This window comes from Heterodontus francisci, chromosome 14 (assembly GCF_036365525.1).
Source record: "Heterodontus francisci isolate sHetFra1 chromosome 14, sHetFra1.hap1, whole genome shotgun sequence".
In the NCBI taxonomy this organism is placed as follows: domain Eukaryota; kingdom Metazoa; phylum Chordata; class Chondrichthyes; order Heterodontiformes; family Heterodontidae; genus Heterodontus; species Heterodontus francisci.
In genome coordinates, this window is record NC_090384.1 from 108,612,536 (window position 1) to 108,637,341 (window position 24,806).

Genomic DNA, 24,806 nt, shown 5'->3' on the forward strand with positions numbered 1-24,806 from the left:
GATTTGTCGGCTCACTTATTTTCTTGGGCAGTGCAGCAAACAGGAGTGTGTGATCTGCACACTCGGCTCAGTGCCAGCTGCCAGGTTATGTTAAGTCCAGTCTAATGCTTCATATTTACAGGCCTGGTGAGAGGGCACAGCACTAGGTGATGGGTGTCGACAGCCTCTTTACCCTGCCCCGAGATCTCTGCAGCTTCCCTGGAGGATTGGGGTCTCTGCAGCTACAAAGCCCGGGTATGAGCTGCTTGCTGATGAGGGCAGAGGAAATGTTTCTGCCACGTGTACCTCTCGTCTGTGCTGAAAAGGCAGCAGCCATTCCACACCTGCCCATCTCTGTCTGGAGGATCGGAATAGGACAAGTTAAGATCAGAGGATCCAAGATACTCCCCGTTACCCTCCAGGGACTGGGAGGGGCCAGAGAGAAGGCCCCAATGGTGTAATGGGTACTATTTAGCTCCCATACCCAGGACAAGGCCCACATCAGGGTTGTGGGTCGGAGGGAGGGGGGGTGGTGGTGGGAGGGGTTAGGGTGGATTTCAGTGGATTAGGGTAATGATCACAGACTGTACCGACAAGCTGAAGCTGAGGTGGGGGTGGCAGGTGAATCCCCTCGACCCAATTCCCTCGTTATTTGTACATGTGACTGAACATCTTTCCTTACTTACCGCTGGGCACGACCTGGGCCGGGGACACATTGAGAACTTCCTGGGCAGGAGTGCCCAGAGGCACCTGTAGATTGCTCTGTCCATCCATTGGCAGGTTATAGAAGTTTGCTGCGTGCAATGGGCCAACAGTCATTCGCTCTTTAACAGCAAGGCAAAAAAAAGGTTTTTTAATATCACCTTTCACTAATGTCCCAAAGAACATCAGAGTCAGTAAAGTACTTGTTAATGTAGTCATTCTTCCATGTTGTACACAGCAAGCTCCCACAAACCTTCAAAACCCCCAACCTCCAACCCCTGCATCATCCTGGTGAATTTGTGCTGCACTCCCGCCAAGGCCATTATCTCCTTCCTGAGCTCCAGGTGTGAACACACTGCTCCCAGTGCGCTCACCTGCGAACTCACTGCTCCCAGTGCGCTCACCTGCGAACTCACTGCTCCCAGTGCGCTCACCTGAGAACTCACTGCTCCCAGTGCGCTCACCCGCGAACTCACTGCTCCCAGTGCGCTCACCCGCGAACTCACTGCTCCCAGTGCGCTCACCCGCGAACTCACTGCTCCCAGTGCGCTCACCCGCGAACTCACTGCTCCCAGTGCGCTCACCCGCGAACTCACTGCTCCCAGTGCGCTCACCCGCGATCTCACTGCTCCCAGTGCGCTCACCCGCGAACTCACTGCTCCTCGTGCTCTCGGAGCAGAGCTCTGGATAACTGAAGACTACCTTTGGGGCAGAAGCTGGGGGACCCAAGGAAAGAACTCCCAACCTGGTGGCCTGGGTATTAACAGGGGAGGGTTGTGTGCAGGCGGATTGGAGAGGGGTGGGGAGGGTTTGGTGGAGCAGCGTTTCAGAGGGGACACCTGAGTTTCTCAGGATGCTGTGAGTTTTAATTCTGCACTGTGTATCTTTTCTCCTCAACAGGTTCCCCGCCTGGTGGTGAGTCTGATTGACATACCTGACACTCCAGTCATGGTGGGGGGAAGCACTCTGGAGCAGGCAGGTCTGATCCATGACCCAGGGGTTGTGGCAAGGCCTGGGCAGAGGGTTGGGGGAGGTTCCTGATTCCTGTTGACGGGGGCCTTCCTATGGTGGTGGGGAGGGGGGGGAGGGTGTGGGTCTGATGGTCAGTGGGAGCTTGAAGGGGGTGCAGGCTGGGTGGGGAGTAAAGTATTCCTGCTCATCCTGGATGTAAAGGCATTTACCTACACCCAAAACACTCTGGACATTCGCTCAGCTGCCGACCTTCCTGAGGTTTTGGGAAATCCAGTGCTCAGGGTTAAATCAGAGGCTGTCACATTCATTAGCATATTTTAAATGACAAACCCATCTAATAGCTGCCAGTTGGCTCCCTGCCCCTTGTACTGCCTCCAATGAACCCAGAGGTGGGTAGTTTGGAGACAGGTTAAGAATTGTAACTTTTTACCCCCCAGTTGCTTCGAACCAACCCATTTTGGAGATAAAATTCCCCCCTGCCCCCAGTTAGTCTGGAGATGGGGGTTTAGAGAGAGCTCCAGGCTAGATGATGGACCCTGAGGTTTACAATCCCCACCTGGGCCTCTTCTGACCTTGCTGTGGTTTGCCTCTAGGTGTCACTTGTTGTCTCGACACCGTGTGGGTTTCCTGGGCTTTGAAGTTAAAATGCGGCACCAATGACATCACCCATTGTAATTATTCCCTCGCCAGCCTGGGGTGTAACCCCCTGCCCCAGAGAAGGGTTTATGCAAAGTAATAATAAAATTGAGCATGCTCGTGCTGGGAGCGCATGGTGCAGACCCCCATCTGCCATTTTAACTACCCGCTTACCCCATTTACACCAGCGTCCGGGATTAAAATCAGGGCTTTAACATCCAAAAAGCATCTTCCTCAATTCTTCAGTAGTTTAGCCTCTGTTGGCAGGGAGAAGACAGCTTGGTCCTGCTGTGATAGCCTGGGTCGGCTATGCAGGCAGTTGGTTACTGACACACTAGGGAAGGAATGACTAGTCCCGTGTCCCACTGGATTCTCCACTCCAGGATTTCACGCAGCCCAACTTCAACAAGGTAATACACCCCCAGTATAGAGGAGTAAGGCACTAACCTGCAGGGCTGTCTGACAGGTTCATCAACCCAAAATCGGGAATGCATTCATCCAGCTGTTCCTAATTGAACAGAAGCAAAGGGACACATCTGTACTTTAGTCTGTTAACTGCCCCGAATCACCAAGTTCTTCAACAGAACCCATCATATTTACATCACAAAGTGATGATACTCACATTGCTTCTCTCATGAATGTGTGCGTTTGCCAAGCAGTTTACAATCACTACACAGGCGGAACTTTCACTACTCCCCTTGTCAAAAGGGATGATGTAAGACATCAGCCGTGATTCAGTGGGTCTGACACACTCTGACCTCTGAGTCAGAAGGTCATGGGTTCAATTCCACTCCAGAGACTTGAGCACAAAATACAGGCTGACACTCCAGCACCGAGGGAGAACTGCACTGTCGGAGGGGCAGCACCGAGGGAGAACCGCACTGTCGGAGGGGCAGCACCGAGGGAGAAAGGGAGAACCACACTGTCAGAGGGGCAGCACCGAGGGAGAACCGCACTGTCGGAGGGGCAGCACCGAGGGAGAACCGCACTGTCGGAGGGGCAGCACCGAGGGAGAACCGCACTGTCGGAGGGGCAGCACCGAGGGAGAACCGCACTGTCGGAGGGGCAGCACCGAGGGAGAAAGGGAGAACCACACTGTCGGAGGGGCAGCACCGAGGGAGAACCGCACTGTCGGAGGGGCAGCACCGAGGGAGAACCGCACTGTCGGAGGGGCAGCACCGAGGGAGAACCGCACTGTCGGAGGGAGTGCTGTACTGTCAAAGTAGTGTCTTTCAAATAAGAAATTAAACCAAGGCCCGGTCTGGCCTCTCAGGTGGATGGAGAAGATCCCATGGCCACTATTTGAAGAGCAGGGAATTCTCCCCACTGTCCTGGGTCAATATTTATTCCCTCAAACAACACTAAAATAGATTATCTGGGAATTATCACAGCACTGTTTGTGGGGTCTTGCTGTGTGTAAACTGCATTTCCTACATTGGAACAGTGGCTGCACTTCATTGGCTGTGAAGAGAGTTGGGATATCCTGAAGTGGTGAACCGTGGTACAGAAATGCAAATTGCTCTTCCTTACTTTTCCCACCATGGGTTGTAATTGGAGAAATAGATTGTTCCTTCATTTGGAAAGAGAATTAGTGATGCTGTATGTCTTACAAGATATCTGATACTCTGGTTATTTAATCTATGACAAATAAAATGCTTTGTACCTTTTTTTAAAATGATATTGAATAGGGTAAATAAATAATGGCATCAGCTAGCTGATCATAAAGGAAGAGTTTCTTTTGATCCATTACTGTGACAAACAGGCTCAAACAGCTCCAGTTTCAAAGAGAAACAGCAACCTTTTTGTTAATGTCACTCTCTGTACATGGACACTGCTGCAATAAAGGTGGCGAGTCAATCAAACACTAAATATAAAGGTGCGGGGTGACTGGAGTAAGTAGATGCAATTCATTATCTCACCTCACTGAACTAGCAAGAGCTTTATTCTAGGAGGTCCAGCTTTCAAAGAGAATATTGACCATCACGTGCACATGTCAGGAGAGTCCCATTATCTGAAGTGTTGGATAGGGTTAATATCTTAATTGCCTGGGATTGAAATGAATTAATTTATCACTAAGTGAGCTGTCTTTAACATCGTTATATCATTGAGAAACAGCCGCAGTCCCTAGTTCCTTAATAAAAACAAGAAAGGCTGGAAATGCTCAGCAGGTCTGGCAGTGTCTGTGTGGAGAGAAACAGAGTTAACGTTTCAGGTCAGTGACCTTTCATCAGAACTGGCAAAGGTTAGAAATGTAATAGGTTTTAAGCAAATGAAAGTGGAGGGAGGGAGTGGAGGGGGGCAAGAGATAACAAAAGGGAAGGTGTTGATCGGACAGGATCACTGAGAATAACTGACCAGAAGGTCCTGGAGCAAAGGCCAAGGGTGTGTTAATGGTGTGCTGAAAGACAAAGTGTTAGTGCAGAGAGGGTGTTAATGGACAGAAGACTGAACAGCCCTGGCCCAAAGCATAAACATGAGAAAAAAAGTGGGCAGGCACATGGTAAATAATGAAACAAACTAAAATAAAATAAAAAGAAGAAAGAAAAAAAACTACAAATAAAAAAGGGGGCACCCATCATGCTCTGAAATGATTGAACTCAATGTTCAGGCAGGCTGTAGAGTGCCTAATCGATAAATGAGATGCTGTTCCTCGAGCTTGTGTTGATGTTCACTGGAACACTGCAGCAATCCCAGGACAAAGATGTGGGCATGAGAGCAGGGGTGTGTGTTGAAATGGCCAGCAACCGGAAGCTCGTGGTCCTGCTTTCGGACTGAGCGGAGGGGTTCCGCAAAGCGATCACCCAGTCTGTGTTTGGTCTCCCCAATGTAAAGGAGACCTAGTTCCTTAATTTGCCTCAACTTGGGGGGAGAAATAACTGCAACTCCAATTGTGATGAAACATTGGCACAATAGGCTTAATTAGGCAGAATTTAGATATAGTTATTACATTATACCTTTCAGAATTAAGGTATTAAGGTTTTTAAGACTCACTGAAATTTCCCTTTAAGAAGGTAGAGTTAAAAAATTCAAGGTCTTTCAAGGTCCCTGTTACAATAGAACGTGACGCAGAAACACCTTTTAAGTTGCTAAATCCATTTCAGTGTTTCTGTTGCTCAGGACTTGGAGGATAAACACACATTGAAATATCCTGTGTGACATCACTAAGACGTAGCAATAAACTTAATTGACAGTGTTGGTGATGTGGACAGATCGACTCAAAAGGTTGTTACAAGGTACCATAAAAAACACAATTATAGATAATAAAACAATAAATGGAATAGTACTTACAGGAACAAGAGGTCAGGTAAACACAATTATAAACATTTTGACCAGATAAACGCTGACAACTTCAAGAGCAGGGAATCCCAGCAAAACATTAAGTGGAGATGTTAGTTAGTGATACTAGCAAATATGGATTTCAAGAGCAGGAAAGACACACACAGAAAGGTAACACCTATCTGCTAAAAGGTCAGATGATACCTTAGAAACAGTATAAACATGAGAGTTTCTGAAACAAAACTTAGAAGTGTTGAATCCTCATCAATACTTCTCATCCTATGGTTTACTCGGGGAATTTAAGATAAAAGTTTACTTTAAATTTTGATGGATATTCTAAGATATTTTGCTGTAACATTAGTCAGGTTAAACTTTTGGATTCTATGTTAGAAATAAGATTATGTGCTACATCTCTTAGTAATAGTTGATATTGTGATATACTTATCCAATTAAAAATGTATTGCATGTTCAATTCTTTAATATAGAAAGGTTAATAAATTGTTTCATGTAGTATTCTGTATACAACTACAAGAACCCCCTCTCTGTGTCTCTAAGTGGAGAGATACATATTGAGGAGAGCTTCCCAGACCTTTATATCTGGGATATTTAGCACTTATCCATAATTATTTTTAAAATAGGCTATCCGAAAGATGGTAATATTCTCTGTTAATTTTATTTCTTTGTGGGAAGACTATTTAAGTTCTTTGGACCCAAATAAGTGTCTAAGAATTTGTCTGGTTTGAACTTAAAGGAGATTCATGAGGATGTACGCCTGTTCAGGTTTAGTCCCGAGAAGGGGGTAAAGTCATAAATCACTGCACCACCTCCCATGTAACATGCAGCAGGATTCACTTGAAATCTACAAAAATAACCAAAGCATTTGGATTATCTTGTACTTTGCTGCTTCTTTCTACTTGTCTTATTTGTAACCAAGTCTGATTATTGGATTTAACCTGCAATAAAACATTCCCATCAATAATGTGATATAGACCATGTTTGAGAATATATTGGAAATGCTAGTTGTCATCCAAAGCAGTCTCTGGTCAATATACCATAGTTTAAGATGTTACTGTCAGTCCTGTTGTATATTACCAGACTCTGAGCATGCAAAATAAAGCAACACTTGAATTTACAGAACACTTTTCACAACCGCAAGATGCTGCAGCCAGTTAATCACTTTTTGGGTTGTTAACAAATGCAGTAGCAAAGATTTACTGGGCAGACAGTGGTGCAATGGTAATGTCACTAAACTAGTATCCAGAGGCCCAGGCTAATGCCCTGGGGACACAGTTACAAATCCCACCACAGCAGCTGGTGGAATTTAAAGTCAATTTTTAAAAGGATATCTGGAATTGAAAGCTAGTCTCAGTAATGGTGCCATGAAACTATCATCGATTGTTGCAAAAACCCATCTGGTTCACTAATGTCCTAACGGGAAGGAAATCTGCTGTCCTTACCTGGTCTGGCCTACATGTGACTCCAGACCCACAGCAATGTGGTTGACTCTTACATGCCCTCTGAAATGGCCTAGCAAGTCACTCAGTTGTCAAAGGCAATCAGGGAGGGTCAATAAATGCTGGCCTTGCCAGTGATGCTCACATAAAAAAAATTGCACACAAGAAGATCCCACAAACAGCAATGTGATAAATAACCAGATAATCTCCTTCTCAGTGATGTTGGTTGAGGGATAAAAATTTGCCAGGGCACCAGGAAGAAGCCCCCACTCTTCAAATTAGTGCCATGCGATTTTTTAAGGGGACAGAAGGGGTCTCAGTACTGACCCTCTGACAGTGCAGCGCTCCCTCAGTACTGACCCTCCGACAGTGCAGCGCTCCCTCAGTACTGACCCTCCGACAGTGCAGCGCTCCCTCAGTACTGACCCTCCGACAGTGCAGCGCTCCCTCAGTACTGACCCTCCGACAGTGCAGCGCTCCCTCAGTACTGACCCTCCGACAGTGCAGCGCTCCCTCAGTACTGACCCTCCGACAGTGCAGCGCTCCCTCAGTACTGACCCTTCGACAGTGCAGCGCTCCCTCAGTACTGACCCTCCGACAGTGCAGCGCTCCCTCAGTACTGACCCTCCGACAGTGCAGCGCTCCCTCAGTACTGACAATCTGACAGTGCAGCACTCCCTCAGTACTGACCCTCCGACAGTGCAGCACTCTCTCAGTACTGACCCTCCGACAGTGCAGCACTCCCTCAGTACTGACCCTCCGACAGTGCAGCACTCCCTCAGTACTGACCCTCCGACAGTGCAGCACTCCCTCAGTACTGACCCTCCGACAGTGCAGCACTCCCTCAGTACTGACAATCTGACAGTGCAGCACTCCCTCAGTACTGACCCTCCGACAGTGCAGCACTCCCTCAGTACTGACCCTCCGACAGTGCAGCACTCCCTCAGTACTGACCCTCTGACAGTGCAGCACTCCCTCAGTACTGACCCTCCGACAGTGCAGCACTCCCTCAGTACTGACCCTCCGACAGTGCAGCACTCCCTCAGTACTGACCCTCCGATAGTGCAGCGCTCCCTCAGTACTGACCCTCCGATAGTGCAATGCTCCCTCAGTACTGACCCTCCGACAGTGCAGTGCTCCCTCAGTACTGCACTGGGAGTGTCAGCCTAGATTATGAGCTCAAGTCTATGGTACTGAACTTGAACCCACAACCTTCTGATTCAGGCGAGAGAGATACCCACTGAGCCACACCCAGACCACAACGATGAGTGCCGGGTCAAATTGTGTTCTGCTTGCTGAAGATTAGGAAGTTAAGGGATGATCATGATGTTTAAAATCATGACAGGCTTTATCGAGAATGCCTTTTTCCTTCAGTGGGGAGTCTAGAACAAGAGAACAGAATATCACAAATTGAGCTCATCCAGTTTAAAAGGTATCCTGAAATAAAACTGCTCCCCAGAATAAGATTCTGAGAATGTGGAATTTTCCCCAGTTGGCCATGGGTCCAAAGTCAATTAAAAGAGAGAGAGTTATTGACAAAAGGAATGCAGGAATGTGGTGAATTAGCATTAAAAAGACAAAAGAGCTTTCAATTATTATCTGGAAAGCTCATTGATCCAATAACTCCTGCCAGAATCACCACTTCCTGCTCCTTGCCCGGATTTTGAACTTTGTGTAATTCGGTTATCTCTGTTTAATAGCTTTGTGTTGAGCAGAAAGTGTCTCCGACCCACCATACCTGAAGCTGGAATGTTGTGAAGCAGTGCTGGGGTGTGTGGTGTGTGAAGTCGGGCTGTCTCAGGTTAGTCTCGGGACTAATGTACAGGCTCGATTCAAGATTATCATCTTCCTCCAAAGCTCCACCCATTCTTGGATCTGAAATCACAGCATTGAAAAGGCATTTTAACACCAAATCTTTGGTTTCAAAAATTTTTTTATAATTATTTAGAATCAAAGAATGAAACAACATAGAAGGAGGCCATAATAAAAACAAGAAATGCTGGAACCACTCAGCAGGTCTGACAGCATCTGTGGAAAGAGAAACAGAGTTAACGTTTCGGGTCAGTGAACTCAGTTCCGAAGAAGGGTCACTGACCCGAAACGTTAACTCTGCTTCTGTTTCCACAGATGCTGTCAGACCTGCTGAGTGGTTCCAGCATTTGTTGTTTTTATTTCAGATTTCCAGCATCCGCAGTATTTTGCTTTTATAGAAGGAGGCCGTTTGGTCCATTGTGCCTGTGCTGGCTCTTTGTGTTACGACTGAGCTGGGAGGAGTGCCCTGTTAATTCAGTCCCACTTCTTCACAGGTCACAACATATATTTACATTTTCCCACTTACTGATACGGTCAATCACAGACTCTATTTTCCTAGAATAGAACACACTAACCACAAAATTATCTGTTTACTATAAAACCAAGTCTTAACCAATAATGAAGTAAATATATATGCTAATTGAAATATTAAAGCCCCTTATTATTATCCTTGCCCTCATGTAATTGCACATACATCCAAAAACTGGTTAACTGGAAAAAGGGATTTTGTTTACAGCTGTTTCAAAGGAATAAAAATAAAAACTTTGTCTGAAAAGATCTAGGAGTCCTTTGGTTTGGCGAAGTGTCCCAAAGTTGAATAGTTGGATGTTACTCAGAGTCTTTCTGGGTGAGGTTGATGAACAGTCTGTTTTGGGTAGGTGTGCAAAGAAAGTCAACTGCAGAAGCTTTACAAAGGTCTTCCATCAGGTATGCGGCAACTGGTGTCAATTCTTACACATTCGGTTCAAATCTTTTAAAGATGCAAGGTGTCTGCAAACATTCAGGATTTCTTAAAACACAGGAGGCAACAGTACTGCTTAGTACAGGGATTCTTCAAAGACAGGAGGAAATAGGAATCTGCCACAATTGAAATACAGGATTACTTCTCCAGAGATGCAGGATTCCTTTTCAAAGAGAAAGGTGGGCAGTTTTTCTCCTCTCCAGACAGAAACAACTACTGATTGTGGGCGGCACAGTGGCGCAGTGGTTAGCACCACAGCCTCACAGCTCCAGCGACTCGGGTTCAATTCTGGGTACTGCCTGTGTGGAGTTTGCAAGTTCTCCCTGTGTCTGCGTGGGTTTCCTCCGGGTGCTCCGGTTTCCTCCCACATGCCAAAGACTTGCAGGTTGATAGGTTAATTGGCCATTATAAATTGCCCCTAGTATAGGTAGGTGGTAGGGAAATATAGGGACAGGTGGGGATGTTTGGTGGGAATATGGGATTAGGGTAGGATTAGTATAAATGGGTGGTTGATGTTCGGCACAGACTCGGTGGGCTGAAGGGCCTGTTTCAGTGCTGTATCTCTAAACTAAACTACGAAAAAAAAAGTTCAAATTGAAACTAAACTTTCCAGAAACAAGTCACATGGCCACCATAAATCACTCCTTTGTCCCTTCAGGTCAGAAAACAACTCTCCTGCTGGGTTTTTTGCAAACAGGTGTTTTCCAGCAACTGTTTACATTCCACACTCGGGTCAAACTCAGTCTCAAACCTTTTTTTCTTTTTAAAAAAACACAAAGTTCAGCCATTTCCAGATGATTCAATGGAATTGAAATCCTTTTCAGTTTTTAAAATATAGAATCCCAAGTTTTAATAGAAAAAAATAGAAATCTTTGTAACATTTGAAAGACCTATCCAATTAGTGCCACTCCCCCCACTCTTTCCCCAGAGCCCTGCAAATGTTTCCTTTGAGTATTTCTGCAATTCCCTTTAGAAAGTTATTATTGGATCTGCTTCCACCGCCCTTTCCAGCAGCAGATTCCAGATCACAACAACTCATTGTGTGAAAAAAAACCTCTCATCTTCCCCTATGGTTCTTTTGCCAATTATCTTAAATCTTTATCCTCTGGTTACTGACCCTCCTGCCACTGGAAACAGTTTCTCCTTATTTACTCTATCAAAACCCCTCAGGATTTTCAATCCCTCTATTAAATCTCCTCTTAATCCTGCTCTAAAGAGAACAATCCCAGATTATTCCATTGCTCCACATATCTAAATACTGCAGCTGGGACCTAACTAGTCCCACCATTGGTCCCGAACACGTCAATTCTCATGACATCCACGGTCAATCAGAAAGCAAACAGACTCCCGGTTACCTGATTGGAGGATTCTTCACTGACACCATATGGACTGCAGTGATTCAAGATGGCAGCTCACCGCCACCTTCTGATGGGAAACGAGGAATGGGCAATAAATGCTGGCCTTGCCAGTGACACCCACATCCCACGAGCAAATAAAATGTCAAACAGCTTTCCTCCCCCATTCCCCAAGTCCAATATCAGTTTAACTAATAAAATCTTGCTAAACGTTTTTGCTTATTTTTAAAACAATTATTCATTGCCCCAGTGATTTTAGAGCAGTGTCCGAGAGATTAACTGTTAATTCCTGGAGACTCTAAGGCAATTGTAAAGGGTGGGCAACCACAGCTCCAGGTCATATGCCATGGGGCAGGCCTAGATAGGGATGTGGTGGCATATTGGTAATGTCACTGGACTAGTAACCCAGAGGCCCAGACTAGTGCTCTGGGGACATGGGTTCAAATCCCACGATGGCAGATGGCGAAATTTGAATTCAATTAATAAATCTGGAATTTTTAAAAAAAGCTAGTCTATTTTTTTTTATTTGGAGATACAGCACTGAAACAGGCCCTTCGGCCCACCGAGTCTGTGCCGACCAACAACCACCCATTTATACTAACCCTACAGTCATCCCATATTCCCTACCACCTACCTACACTAGGGGCAATTTACAATGGCCAATTTACCCATCACCCTGTAAGTCTTTGGCTGTGGGAGGAAACCGGAGCACCTGGCGAAAACCCACGCGGTCACAGGCAGACTCCGCACAGGCAGTACCCAGAATTGAACCTGGGTCGCTGGAGCTGTGAGACTGCGGTGCTAACCACTGCGCCACTCCTAATGGTGATCATGACACCATTGTCCATTGTTGTAAAAACCCATCTGGTTCACTCATGCCCTTTATAGAAAGAAATCTACCATCCTTACCCGGTCTGGCCAACATGTGACTCCAGACCCACAGCAATGTGGTTGACTCTTACATGCCCTCTGAAATGGCCTAGCAAGTCAGTCAGTTTGATGGCAATTAGGGATGGACAATAAATGTTGGCCAAGTCAGCGGTGCCCATATCCCACAAACAAATTAATAAAAGCTTGATGACTCTACAATGTACTTTTCCACCCAAGACTGGAGAAATAAGCTCCAACACTGGCCTCATCTCTTGAGATTTAAATTAGCACAGTAACATAGTCCTGTGCTGGTGTTTAAAGCCGTATTGTGCTGTTGATATTAATGTATCTGAAGCTGACAAAACAGGCTACAGCTGCAATAACCCAGAACAGTAAACAACACAGTGAACGAATACTGAGGAACCAACAAGGTGGAGATTGTCAAAAACGTGCACACATGACACAGACACGCGTGCACAGACATGCATGCAATGAAGGAGGCCATTTAGCCCCTCTAGTGTGTACTGCTATTCAATGAAACCGTGGCTGATCCGGAACCAAACTCCATACAGCTCAGTCCTTTTCTGTGAAAGGGAACATAGACACAATGTTCGCTTCTGTGTTCAAAGTATTCGAGTTATACCTACTTGCATTGGGGTTCTGGCCGGTGATGGAGTAGATTTTATGTGGATCAGAGGACGCCTTTGAGTTGTCCTCCAGCAAAATGAATGATTCAATAGTGTTCAGGGCGCATCGAAAGTTAGTTTTCCATTTGGGTGGCCCGTCAGTGAATTTCCCGCTCACTATTGCCCAACCCTGCAAAAAGAAAGGGCAAAACTTCTTACCAATCAGCAGTGCTGAAGGATAGCAGTATGAAGACAATGCAGCACTCCCTCAGTACTGACCCTCCGACAGTGCAGCGCTCCCTCAGGACTGACCCTCCGACAGTGCAGCGCTCCCTCAGCACTGACCCTCCGACAGTGCAGCGCTCCCTCAGCACTGACCCTCCGACAGTGCAGCGCTCCCTCAGCACTGACCCTCCGACAGTGCAGCGCTCCCTCAGTATCAGCTGGGCTATTTGCCTAAGTCTCTGGAGTGGGTCTTGAACCCACAACATTCTGATTCGGAGATGAGAGAGCTGCGCACTGACCATGACTGGACATTGGTAAGATGTTAAAGCGAGTCCCTATCTGTCGTCTCAGGTGAAGATGAAAGATCCCATGGCGTTATTTGAAGAAGAGCTTGAGGGTTAGGGTTAGGGTTAGGAGGTTGTCATGCCCAATATTTGTCCCTCAGCTAACATCGATAATAACTCTTTATCTGGTCATTATGTCATTGCTGTTCGTGGGATCTTGCTGTGCACACATTGACTGCTGCATTTCATAAATACTACACCGGCTGTTTATTGGATGTGCTGCGGATGAAAAAGGCACGAGAGAAATTGTCTTTCTATTTAAGCAGGTGATGATTGCTGTCATCGGAGACTCAGTGATGTGGGTAATGCATCAAGTCGTCCCGTGTTACTGCAGCATTGTGTTCTAATTAGTATTTCCATGTTATTATTGCAGACACAGACCACATTAAACCATGTTAAATTTCCATGTCTTTGTCAGTCACATTGGCCTCCTGTTGTGGGAGGCTGCATGGCGGGAATGTTAAACCATTGATTTATTTCCTTTAAAGAAATACCCACTGCCATTCCTCCTGTGTGACGAGTATCGCAGCCGTTGGCAGCTGTGCCAGGTGTTTGGGTGAGCTGGCAAATCACCAACCTCAGAATGCTCAAACCATCTCACAAGCTGCTAACCGCAGGCCAGCACAGTGACACTGGCAGATTAACAACATACTAACATACTCATTAGATTAACAACATATTCAGACAGTGGTAACTCAAGAAAGTCTGCTGTTTGAGATTTTAATCACTGGTGAGAGGCGGTTATCTGATGTCTGGAAATGATCAACTGACAAACCCTACTTAGAAACTAGATACATACAAATAGGAAGCTTTCACCCACAGGAATATAAATACACACAGGATTACACACAGCACAGAAACAGGCCATTCGGCCCAACCAGTCCATGCTGGTGTTTATGCTCGACTCGAGCCTCCTTCCATCTTCCCTTATCTAAATCTATCATCGTAATCCTCTCTTCCCTTCTCCCTCATGTGCTTGTGTAACTTACCCTTAAATGTATTGATACTATTCACCTCAACCATTTCCTGTGGTAGCGAGTTCTGTTTTCTCACCACTCTCTGAGTAAAGAAGTTTCTTCTGAATTCCCTATTGGAATTATTGGTGACTCTTATAGTGATGGTCTCTAGTTTTGCTCTTCCCCACAAGTGGAAACATTCTCTCTGTATCCACTCGATCAAAACCTTCCATAATTTTCAAGACTTCTATTTGGTCACCATTCAGCTTCTCCTTTCTCAAGAGAAAAGAGACCCAGCCTGTCAGTCCTTTCCTGATATGTATACCCACACATTTCTGGTATTATCCTTGTAAATCTTCTCTGCACCCTCTCCAGTGCCTCTCTATATCCTTTTATCATATAAGGCCCCCACCTGCCAAGGATGAGGCACATTAATTTTGTCATGAACATTGATTTTAAACTGTTACTGGAGTGAAGAAAGGACTTGTTAAACAGATCAGCCGTGGCTGGAAAAGACATTTGCATATTAGCAGACGGTGATTGGAAGGACAAAGGACCATTCCCTGACACATTCAACCCACAATGGACCTTGATCACCAGGTATTGTGTATAAGAGGAGCATTCCAGAGACTGCTAAGGTGATACAATCCAAGACGTGGTCAGACCAGTCAGTCACATGACTAACCTGCTTGACAACCTGGGTTTTTCTGAATTGTACGAACTGTTTGAACTCAGAGTTTCTGTTTGCTCCTGGACTGAGAAAATCTCTCCTTTCTGCTCCCTTCTCTTCTCACAAGCCTCTAAATCCACTAAAGACACATGAACCCAAGAGAGAAAAGTCTCTTTCAGCGAACAAGGTTTACGAAGAATACTGGGACCCAACGAAAAGCAAGATCTACCTACAATCAAGGACTCTACAGTGAGCTCGAAGAACTGTAACAAAAACTCTTCAGATATTGCCTCAAACTTTTCCACTTTATTTTTCTTCTGCTCTTTTCTGTCTCTATTTGCATGTATGCCTTGTGTATGCAAGCAAGTGTGGGCACGTCGTGCATTCGTAGGCATCAACTGAATTAAGAGTTTAAGTTCAAATGTAATAAATTTCAACTTTTCTTCTTTAAACTGAAGAAAACCTGTTTGTGCTGGCTTCTTTGTCTTATAATTGAAAAGTGGTGAATAAGGATTCACCAAGGGGGAGCTGAGAAACACGGTGTGTTTAAAATTAAACCCTGTTACAGTAAGACCAGGTGAAGGCTGAAAGGGAACCCTAGACCCCTTTCTCACATGGTCGTAACAACTTTTAATAATATGGTGACCAGAACTGCACACAATCTGTGAGTTTGGTCTAAACAAGGTTCGATATAGGTTTAGTATAACTTCCCCACTTTTCAATTCTACCCCTTTAGAAATAAACCCTAGTGCTTGCTCTGCCTTTTTATGGCCTTGCTAACCTGTGGCAAAACTATTAGTGATTGGTGTATTTGTACTCTGAGATGCCTTTACTCCTCTACCCTACCTAGACTCACACCTTCCAAATAATGAGTGGCCTCCCTATTCTTTCTACCAAAATGTACTACCTCACATTTCTCTGTGTTGAATTTCATTTGCCAATTATCTACCCATTCTGTTTATTAATGTCCTCCTGTAATTTGTTGCAGTCCTCCTCAATATTGACTATCTCTCCCCGCCCTCCCAATTTGGTGCAATCCACAAATTTAGAAATTGTGTTTTGATTTCCCGATGTAAATTGTGAACAGCAGTGGACCCAGCACTGATCCTTGTGGAACCAGTTCCCAACTTCTGCCACTCTGAATAACTACCCTTTACTCCCACTCTCTGCTTTCTGTCTTGAAGCCAGCTAGCAATCCATTCTGGCACTTGTCCCCTGACTCTGCATTCTCTGACCTTATTCATCAGTCTATTTTGGGGCATCTTATCGTAGGCCTTTTGAAAATCCAGAGAAATTTCATCTGCTGCATTACCATTGCCCACAGTCTCTGTTACCTCCTCAAAAAATTCAATAAGCTTGGTCAAATAAGATTTTCCCTTTTGAAATTCATGCTGACTATTCATTATTATATTTTTCTCTTTTCTAAATGTTCTTCTATTCTCTCCTTTAGTTGGGATTCCATTGTTTTCCTACCACTGATATTAAGATGACTGGCCTATAATTCCCTGGGCATGTTCTGTCACCCTTCTTAAATATAGGCATTACATTAGCTATCCCCCAGTCTTCTGGCACTGCATCTTTTTCTAACAAATTATTAAATATGTCTAGTAAAGCCTCTGCTGTCTCTTCCCGAGATTCTGTTAAAATGCGTGGATGCAATCCATCCAGACCATGGGCTTTATCCTCTTTGAGTTCGATTAATTTATTCAATTTATTTAAATGCACTTATCTCATCATTCAATGCCATGTCTGCCTTTTCTGTCTCTCTGGTAAATACCGAAGATAAATTTTTATTTAATATTTCTGCTATCTCTCTATCATTACCTGTGATATTATCCTGTCTATCCCTTAATGGTCATATTCCCATCACAGACTTCCTTTTTTAAAAATTGACATGCCTGTAAAATATTTTACTATTTTGTTTTATGTTCCTTGACAATTTAATTTCATATTTCCTCTTTGCCTTCCTCACTGTTTTTTTGATTTTTCTCCAAATTTCTTTGTATTGTCTCTTATCCTGCATTCCTCTGCTGTCAATGTACTTAATGTCTGCCCCATTATTATTCCCTATGACTCTATTCATCCATGGAGTCTCACCAGTGTTTAGTTTGTTCTTTGCTTTACGTTCCTGCACTCTGCTGAACACTGTTTTTAAATGTTAACGTGCAGAAATATACACATACACACAGAGGAATATACACAGCACCTTTCAAGGGCAATTAGGGATGAGCAATAAATGCTGGCCTTGCCAGCGACACCCACATCCCATGAATGAATAAAAAAAAAGACACATGGGAATATACAGATGACACACAGGGATATACACATAACGATATATAGACAGGGGTATAAATACACAGACACAGGAATATACACCCACAGACAGACAGCAATACATGCACAGGCACATAAATATATACATAGACAGGCACAAAGGTCAATACATGCACAACACAAAAAGATATACAGTCACTGACACAGAATTGAATTCTTAAATGGGACCCAGTTAACAGATGTCAGGCTGATGACTGTGGAATGTCAATTGGTAAAATCAATTTGCACATTGGAAGGTTACTGAGCTGATAAATCAATTTCAGTTAATACGAACAAACTTGTAAGCAGATTTTAAACAAGTTCAGTTTTGAAAGCCCTCTTGTTCTGCTCGATAGAAGACAGAAGCTCTGTTTCTCTAAATATCCCCACTAATTTCCTCTTCTGCGGAGGAGCAGACTGGCACTCTGTGCCACAAGTACCAGCTACTCACTGATAAATTACCTAAATGGGGTTGTAAAACCTAACCACTGGGATAAAAGATAGGCATGGTTAAACCAGTTTAAAAAATGTTAATTCAGCTGACTTAAGTGGTGTAAAGTTTACTCGGAAGCTGCAAGAAGTTAGCACAAGCTGCCATTGATTGATGATGACAGGGTTTGTCTTCTTCTAAAATCCAAAGAAGTTCAGTTACGTGTGTTTTTCTGTGCTTCCTCATATCAGATAACCTTGTTTTTAATTCACTGAGCAACAACTTCTAAGACGTCAGTCATTTGAGGGACTGTAATTGTTTAATTATCTTGCTGGTTTTGGAATGTGACCAGGAAAATAAACTGCTGTTGTGTGTGCTGATAACGTATGAACATACGGATTAGGAACAGGAGTAGGCCACTCAGCCCCTCGAGCCTGCTCCGCCATTCAATAAGTTCATGGCTGAACTGATTATTCCACATTTCCACCTACCCCCGATAACTTTTCACCCTCTTGCTTATCAAGAATCTATCTACCTCTGCCTGAAAAATATTCAAAGACTCTGCTTCCACTGCCTTTTGAGGAAGAGAATTCCAAAGACTCACAATCCTCTGAGAAAAAATCTCTCCTCATCTCTGTCTTAAATGGGCAACCCCTTATTTTTAAACAGTGACCCCTAGTTCTAGATTCTCCCACAAGGGGAAGTATCCTTTCCACATCCACCCTGTGAAGACCCCTCAGGATCTTATATGTTTCAATCAAGTCACCTCTTACTCTTCTCAATTCCAGCAGATACAAACCTAGCCTGTCCAATCTTTCCCTTATAAGACAGCCCGTCATCCCAGGTATTAGTCTAGTAAACCTTCTCTGAACTGCTTCCAATGTATTTACGTCCTTCCTTAAATAAAGGAGACCAGTACTGTACACAGTACTCCAGATGTGGTCTCACCAATGCTCTGTATAGCTGAAGCATAACCTCCCTACTTTTGTATTCAATTCCCCTCACAATAAATGATAACATTCTATTAGCTTTCCTAATTACTTGCTGTACCTGCATACTAACCTTTTGTGATTCATGCACTAGGACACCCAGATCCCTCTGCATCTCAGAGCTCTGCAATCTCTCACCATTTAGATAATATGCTTCCTTTTTATTCTTCCTGCCAAAATGGACAATTTCACATTTTCCCACATTATACTGCATTTGCCAGATCTTTTTCCACTCACTTAACCTATCTATATCTCTTTGTTGCCTCCTTATGTCATCTTCGCAGTCTACTTTCCTACCTATCTTTGTGTCATCAGCAAATTTAGCAACCATACCTTCAGTCCCTTCATCTAAGTCATTTATATAAATTGTAAGAAGTTGAGGCCCCAGCACAGATCCCTGTGGCACACCACTCGTTACATCTTGCCAACCAGAAAATCACCCATTTATGCCCACCCTCTGTTTCCTGTTAACGAGCCAATCTGCTATCCATGCCAATATGTTACCCTCTACACCATGAGCTTTTATTTTCTGCAATAACCTTTGATGTGGCACCTTATCAAACGCCTCTGGAAATCTAAGTGCAGTACATCCACCGGTTCCCCTTTATCCGATCTAAAGACATCTGCAGCATCCAAGATTGATGGTAAATTATTGGAAAAAAATGGTTTAAGAAACATGGAATTTGTCAAGGTGGGATTCAACTTTGTGGTTTGAACAAAGAATTAGATGCCTCATTGGACAATTGTAGCTTCAGGTGAACTTTGACGGGACAGTGTATTCCTGTCAATGAAACATCATTGCTCACCTTGGAAAAGAGGTGAATAAAGCTCATTGTAAAGAGGGTTCAGAGCTGCAGCCGAGCATCTTGCTCAGTTGCTGAAGAACACAATCAACAGGAAGTGACAATTCACTGGGTGATCGTATGCATAACCACTTTTTACATATTTGTGACTAATAGGTGTTTTGTATTGCTAACGAGTATCCCGAACAAACCTCGGAAATATATCAAGATTTAATTTGGGCTTTGAGCGTTCTTATTCCTCGTAATTCTCGTACCTGAACAGTAGAGAACCTGTCATGGGTAGAATGCTATGTCCTAGAACACCAAGTAGCTGCCAAGGTAGCAGCTGAACTAATGATTTTGTTTGAAGCACACATGGGTAAGTCAGCAATAACAATGTGAGTTGTGGTCTGGGTTCCAGACATTGAACAGAACATTTCCTACTGAGATTTGCTGACTGGTCTTACTTCAGCACTGACAGTAAGACACTTACTTTACATGTTTAACACCAATATTAAAATAACATTCATTGAAAAATACAGACGCCAATCTAAACTGAACTTCAAAGAGAATTCAACCATCAGTGTGCAATCTCGTAAAACCCATCCAACTCGAAACAGGAAATCCCGGAGGGAAAGGCCCCCATGCAAAGAAAAACTTGCATTTATATAGCTCCTTTCATAACCACCAGACATCTCATATTGCTTTACAGCCAATTTTGTAATGTAGGAAATGAGACAGGCAATTTGGACATGGCAAGATCCCACAAACAACAATGTGATAATGAGCAGACAATCTGTTCGTGTGATGTTGAATGAGGGATAAATACTGGCCGGAATAATAACCGTGCTGTCTTCAAGAGATTCCGTGGATTCTTTTACATCCACCTGAGGGGGCTGATGGGGCTTCGAATTAGCATCTCGTCTGAAAGACAGCACCTCCGACAGTGCAGCACTCCCTCAGTACTGACCCTCCGACAGTGCAGCGCTCCCTCAGTACTGACCCTCCGACAGTGCAGCGCTCCCTCAGTACTGACCCTCCGACAGTGCAGCGCTCCCTCAGTACTGACCCTCCGACAGTGCAGCGCTCCCTCAGTACTGACCCTCCGACAGTGCAGCGCTCCATCTGTACTGACCCTCCGACAGTGCAGCGCTCCATCTGTACTGACCCTCCGACAGTGCAGCGCTCCATCTGTACTGACCCTCTGACAGTGCAGCACTCCCTCAGTACTGACCCTCTGACAGTGCAGCACTCCCTCAGTACTGACCCTGCGACAGTGCAGCACTCCCTCAGTACTGACCCTGCGACAGTGCAGCACTCCCTCAGTACTGACCCTGCGACAGTGCAGCACTCCCTCAGTACTGACCCAGCGACAGTGCAGCACTCCCTCAGTACTGACCCAGCGACAGTGCAGCACTCCCTCAGTACTGACCCAGCGACAGTGCAGCACTCCCTCAGTACTGACCCTGCGACAGTGCAGCACTCCCTCAGTACTGACCCTGCGACAGTGCAGCACTCCCTCAGTACTGACCCTGCGACAGTGCAGCACTCCCTCAGTACTGACCCTGCGACAGTGCAGCACTCCCTCAGTACTGACCCTGCGACAGTGCAGCACTCCCTCAGTACTGACCCTGCGACAGTGCAGCACTCCCTCAGTACTGACCCTGCGACAGTGCAGCACTCCCTCAGTACTGCAGTGGGAGTGTCTGTCTGGATTGTGGGCTGAAGTCTGTGGAGTGGGGATTTGAATCCAGGACTTTGTGACAGGTGTTGGTGATATTTACTGAACCACAGCTTCTCTGACACATGGGCTGCAGTGGTTCAAGAAGGCAGCTCACCACCACCTTCTCAAGGACAATTAGGGATGGGCAATAAATGCTGGACTGGCCAGTGACACCCACATTCCAAAAAATAATTTTAAAAATTCCGGTTTAGACATTCTGAGACAGCGTCCCTGAACTCCCTTCATACTTGCAGAGACAAAGCGGACTGAGGCTGGAAATCTACTCAGGAGAACAAAGGCACTTTGATGCAAGCCTCCCTACCTTGAAGATGCTGTAATCATCCTCACAGAGGTCCTGCCTGGATGCATGTTTCCAGGGGATTCGGAATATCGTCTTGTCCAGGTCCAGCCAGCACAGCCCATGGTAACTGCCGCTGTTAATCTGCTCGATTAACCAGGGTCCCAGCTGCGGCTTCTGGTTGTTCATTCTGTAAACAGCAAAGTGATATCAGCGGAGAGGTTTGTGTGTAAATGCAGAGCACAGGCAGGCAAGGAATTTTACAACACTACAAGAGCAAAGGGAGAATGAGTCACCTCTGTTTGCCCATTGCAGTCACAATAATCTGCTCCAGTTCAAAGGCAGTCTGAAACCGCAGCCTGTTTTATAGTGGCTGCTACAAATACACCAGTTACAGCAGCTCAGAGTAAAACCCTCTGGAGGAGGAGTTCACCCTCACTACCTGGTGCCTCCACTCATCAGCTTGCAGCAGATATTGGGGTTGGACTCCAACTCACCAAATATGGAAATCCGGTTTCCTTTCCCAGAAATCACATGAACTCGGCTCCACATTGTAGCTTCATTTATTTTTAAGTTTCATTTTCCTTTGCCGCGGCGGTTATTCCAAAAAGAATTGGTTCGTTTATTCACTCCGGAAGCTTCAAAAAGCATTTTCTTTAACCGACATCACAATCCTGATCAAATAGAGATGTTTAGAAAAAAAAACAGCACTTTCATTTTTCACATTGGAAAGTTTGGGAAACATTAACCCCCATCCCCCAACCCCAAAACCCCATCCCCCAACCCAAAAATCCCAAATCCCCCATCCCCCAACCCAAAAATCCCCATTCCCCAACCCCAAATCCCCCATCCCCCAACCCCCAAAACCCCATCCCCCAACCCTAAAATCCCCATTCCCCAACCCCAAATCCCCCATCCCCCAACCCCCAAAACCCCATCCCCAACCCTAAAATACCCATCCCCCAACCCCAAATCCCCATCCCCCAACCCAAAAATCCCCATTCCCCAACCCCAAATCCCCCATCCCCCAACCCCCAACCCCCAAAACCCCATCCCCCAACCCTAAAACACCCATCCCCCAACCCCAAAACCCCCATCCCCCAACCCTAAAATACCCATCCCCCAACCCCAAAATCCCCATCCCCAACCCCAAAACCCCCATTCCCCAACCCTAAAATACCCATCCCCAACCCCAAAACCCCCATCCCCCAACCCAAAAATCCCCATCCCCCAACCCCAAAATTCCCATCCCCCAACCCCAAAATCCCCATCCCCCAACCCTAAAACACTCATCCCCCAACCCCAAAATCCCCACCCCCCAACCCCAAAATCCCCATCCCCCAACCCAAAAATCCCCATTCCCCAACCCCAAAAATCCCCACCCCCAACCCAAAAATCCCCATCCCCCAACCCCAAAATCCCCATCCCCCAACCCTAAAACACTCATCCCCCAACCCAAAAATCCCCATTCCCCCACCCCAAAATCCCCATCCCCAACCCCAAAATCCCCATCCCCCAACCCGAAAACACCCATCCCCCAACCCCAAAATCCCCATCCCCCAACCCTAAAACACCCATCCCCGACCCCAAAATCCCCATCCCCAACCCCAAAATCCCCATCCCCAACCCTAAAACACGCATCCCCCAACCCCAAAATCCCCACATCCCCAACCCCAAAACCCCCATCCCCAACCCCCAAACCCCCATCCCCCAACCCCAAAATCCCCATCGCCAACCCCAAAACCCCCACCCCCAACCCCAAAATCCCCATCCCCCAACCCCAAAATTCCCATCCCCAACCCTAAAACACCCATCCCCCAAACCCAAAATCCCCACATCCCCCAACCCCAAACCCCCCATCCCCCAACCCTAAAACACCCATCCCCCAACCCCAAAGCCCCCATCCCCCAACCCCAAAACCCCCACCCCCCAACCCTAAAACACCCATCCCCAACCCCAAAACCCCCATCCCCCAACCCAAAAATCCCCATCCCCCAACCCAAAAATCCCCATCCCCAACCCCAAAATCCCAATCCCCCAACCCAAAAACACCCATCCCCCAACCCCAAAATCCCCATCCCCAACCCTAAAACACCCATCCCCCAACCCCAAAATCCCCATCCCACAACCCTAAAACACCCATCCCCGACCCCAAAATCCCGATCCCCCAACCCTAAAACACGCATCCCCCAACCCCAAAATCCCCACATCCCCCAACCCCAAAGCCCCCATCCCCAACCCCAAAACCCCCATCTCCAACCCCCAAACCCCCATCCCCCAACCCCAAAATCCCCATCCCCAACCCCAAAACCCCCATCCGCAACCCCAAAACCCCCATCCCCAACCCTAAAACACTCATCCTCCAACCCCAAAATCCCCATATCCCCCAACCCCAAAACCCCCAACCCCCCATCCCCCAACGCCAAAATCCCCATCTCCAACCCCAAAATCCCGATCCCCCAACCCTAAAACACCCATCCTCGACCCCAAAATCCCCATCCTCAACCCCAAAATCCCCATCCCCCAACCCTAAAACACCCACCCCCCAACCCCAAAATCCCCACATCCCCCAACCCCAAAACCCCCTTCCCCAACCCCCAAACCCCCATCCCCAACCCCAAAATCCCCATCCACAACCCTAAAACACCCATCCCCCAACCCCAAAATCCCCACATCCACCAACCCCAAAACCCCCATCCCCCAACCCCAAAATCCCCATCCCCAACCCTAAAACACCAATCCCCCAACCCCAAAATCCCCACATCCCCCAACCCCAAAACCCCCATCCCCAACCCCCAAACCCCCATCCCCAACCCCAAAATCCCCATCCCCCAACCCCAAAACCCCAACCCCAAAACCCCCATCTCCCAACCCCCAAACCCTCATCTCCCAACCCCAAAACACCCATCCCCCAACCCCAAAACCCCCATCCCCCAACCCCAAAATCCACATCCCACAACCCAAAAACCCCCATCCGCAACCCCAAAATCTCCATCCCCCAACCCCAAAACCCCCATCTCCCAACCCCAAAACCCCCAATCCCCAACCCCAAAATCCACATCCCCAACCCCAAAACCCCCATCCCCCAACCCCAAAACCCCCAATCCCCAACCCCAAAATCCCCACATCCCCCAACCCCAAAATCCCCACATCCCCCAACCCCAAAACCCCCATCCCCAACCCCAAAACCCCCATCCCCCAACCCCAAAACCCCCATCCCCCAACCCTAAAACACCCATCCCACAACCCCAAAAGCCCCATTCCCCAACCCCAAAAGCCCCATTCCCCAACCCCAAAACCTCCATCCCCCAACCCCAAAACCCCCATCTCCCAACCCCAAAACACCCATCCCCAACCCCAAAATCCCCACCACCAACCCCAAAATCCCCATCCCAAAACCCCAAAACCCCCACCCCCAACCCCAAAATCCCTA

The 24,806-nt window shown here is 46.3% G+C and overlaps 1 protein-coding gene across 2 annotated transcripts in view; it reads right to left on the bottom strand.

The window, feature by feature from the left end:
- Positions 1-24,806, bottom strand: part of irf7 (interferon regulatory factor 7) — a 62,925-nt gene that overhangs the window by 13,785 nt on the left and 24,334 nt on the right. The window contains exons 2-7 of one of the 2 annotated variants that reach the window (XM_068046747.1): positions 21,871-22,047; positions 21,398-21,563; positions 12,665-12,833; positions 8,758-8,894; positions 2,737-2,797; positions 666-803 (exon numbers count right to left, since the gene is read on the bottom strand). In XM_068046747.1, coding sequence (XP_067902848.1) covers positions 666-803; positions 2,737-2,797; positions 8,758-8,894; positions 12,665-12,833; positions 21,398-21,562 — 670 coding nt within the window. In that variant the 5' untranslated portion in view covers position 21,563; positions 21,871-22,047. Of the gene's footprint in view, positions 1-665; positions 804-2,736; positions 2,798-8,757; positions 8,895-12,664; positions 12,834-21,397; positions 21,564-21,669; positions 21,813-21,870; positions 22,048-24,806 lie in introns of those variants that run through there. The other variant, XM_068046746.1, reaches the window with a different exon arrangement.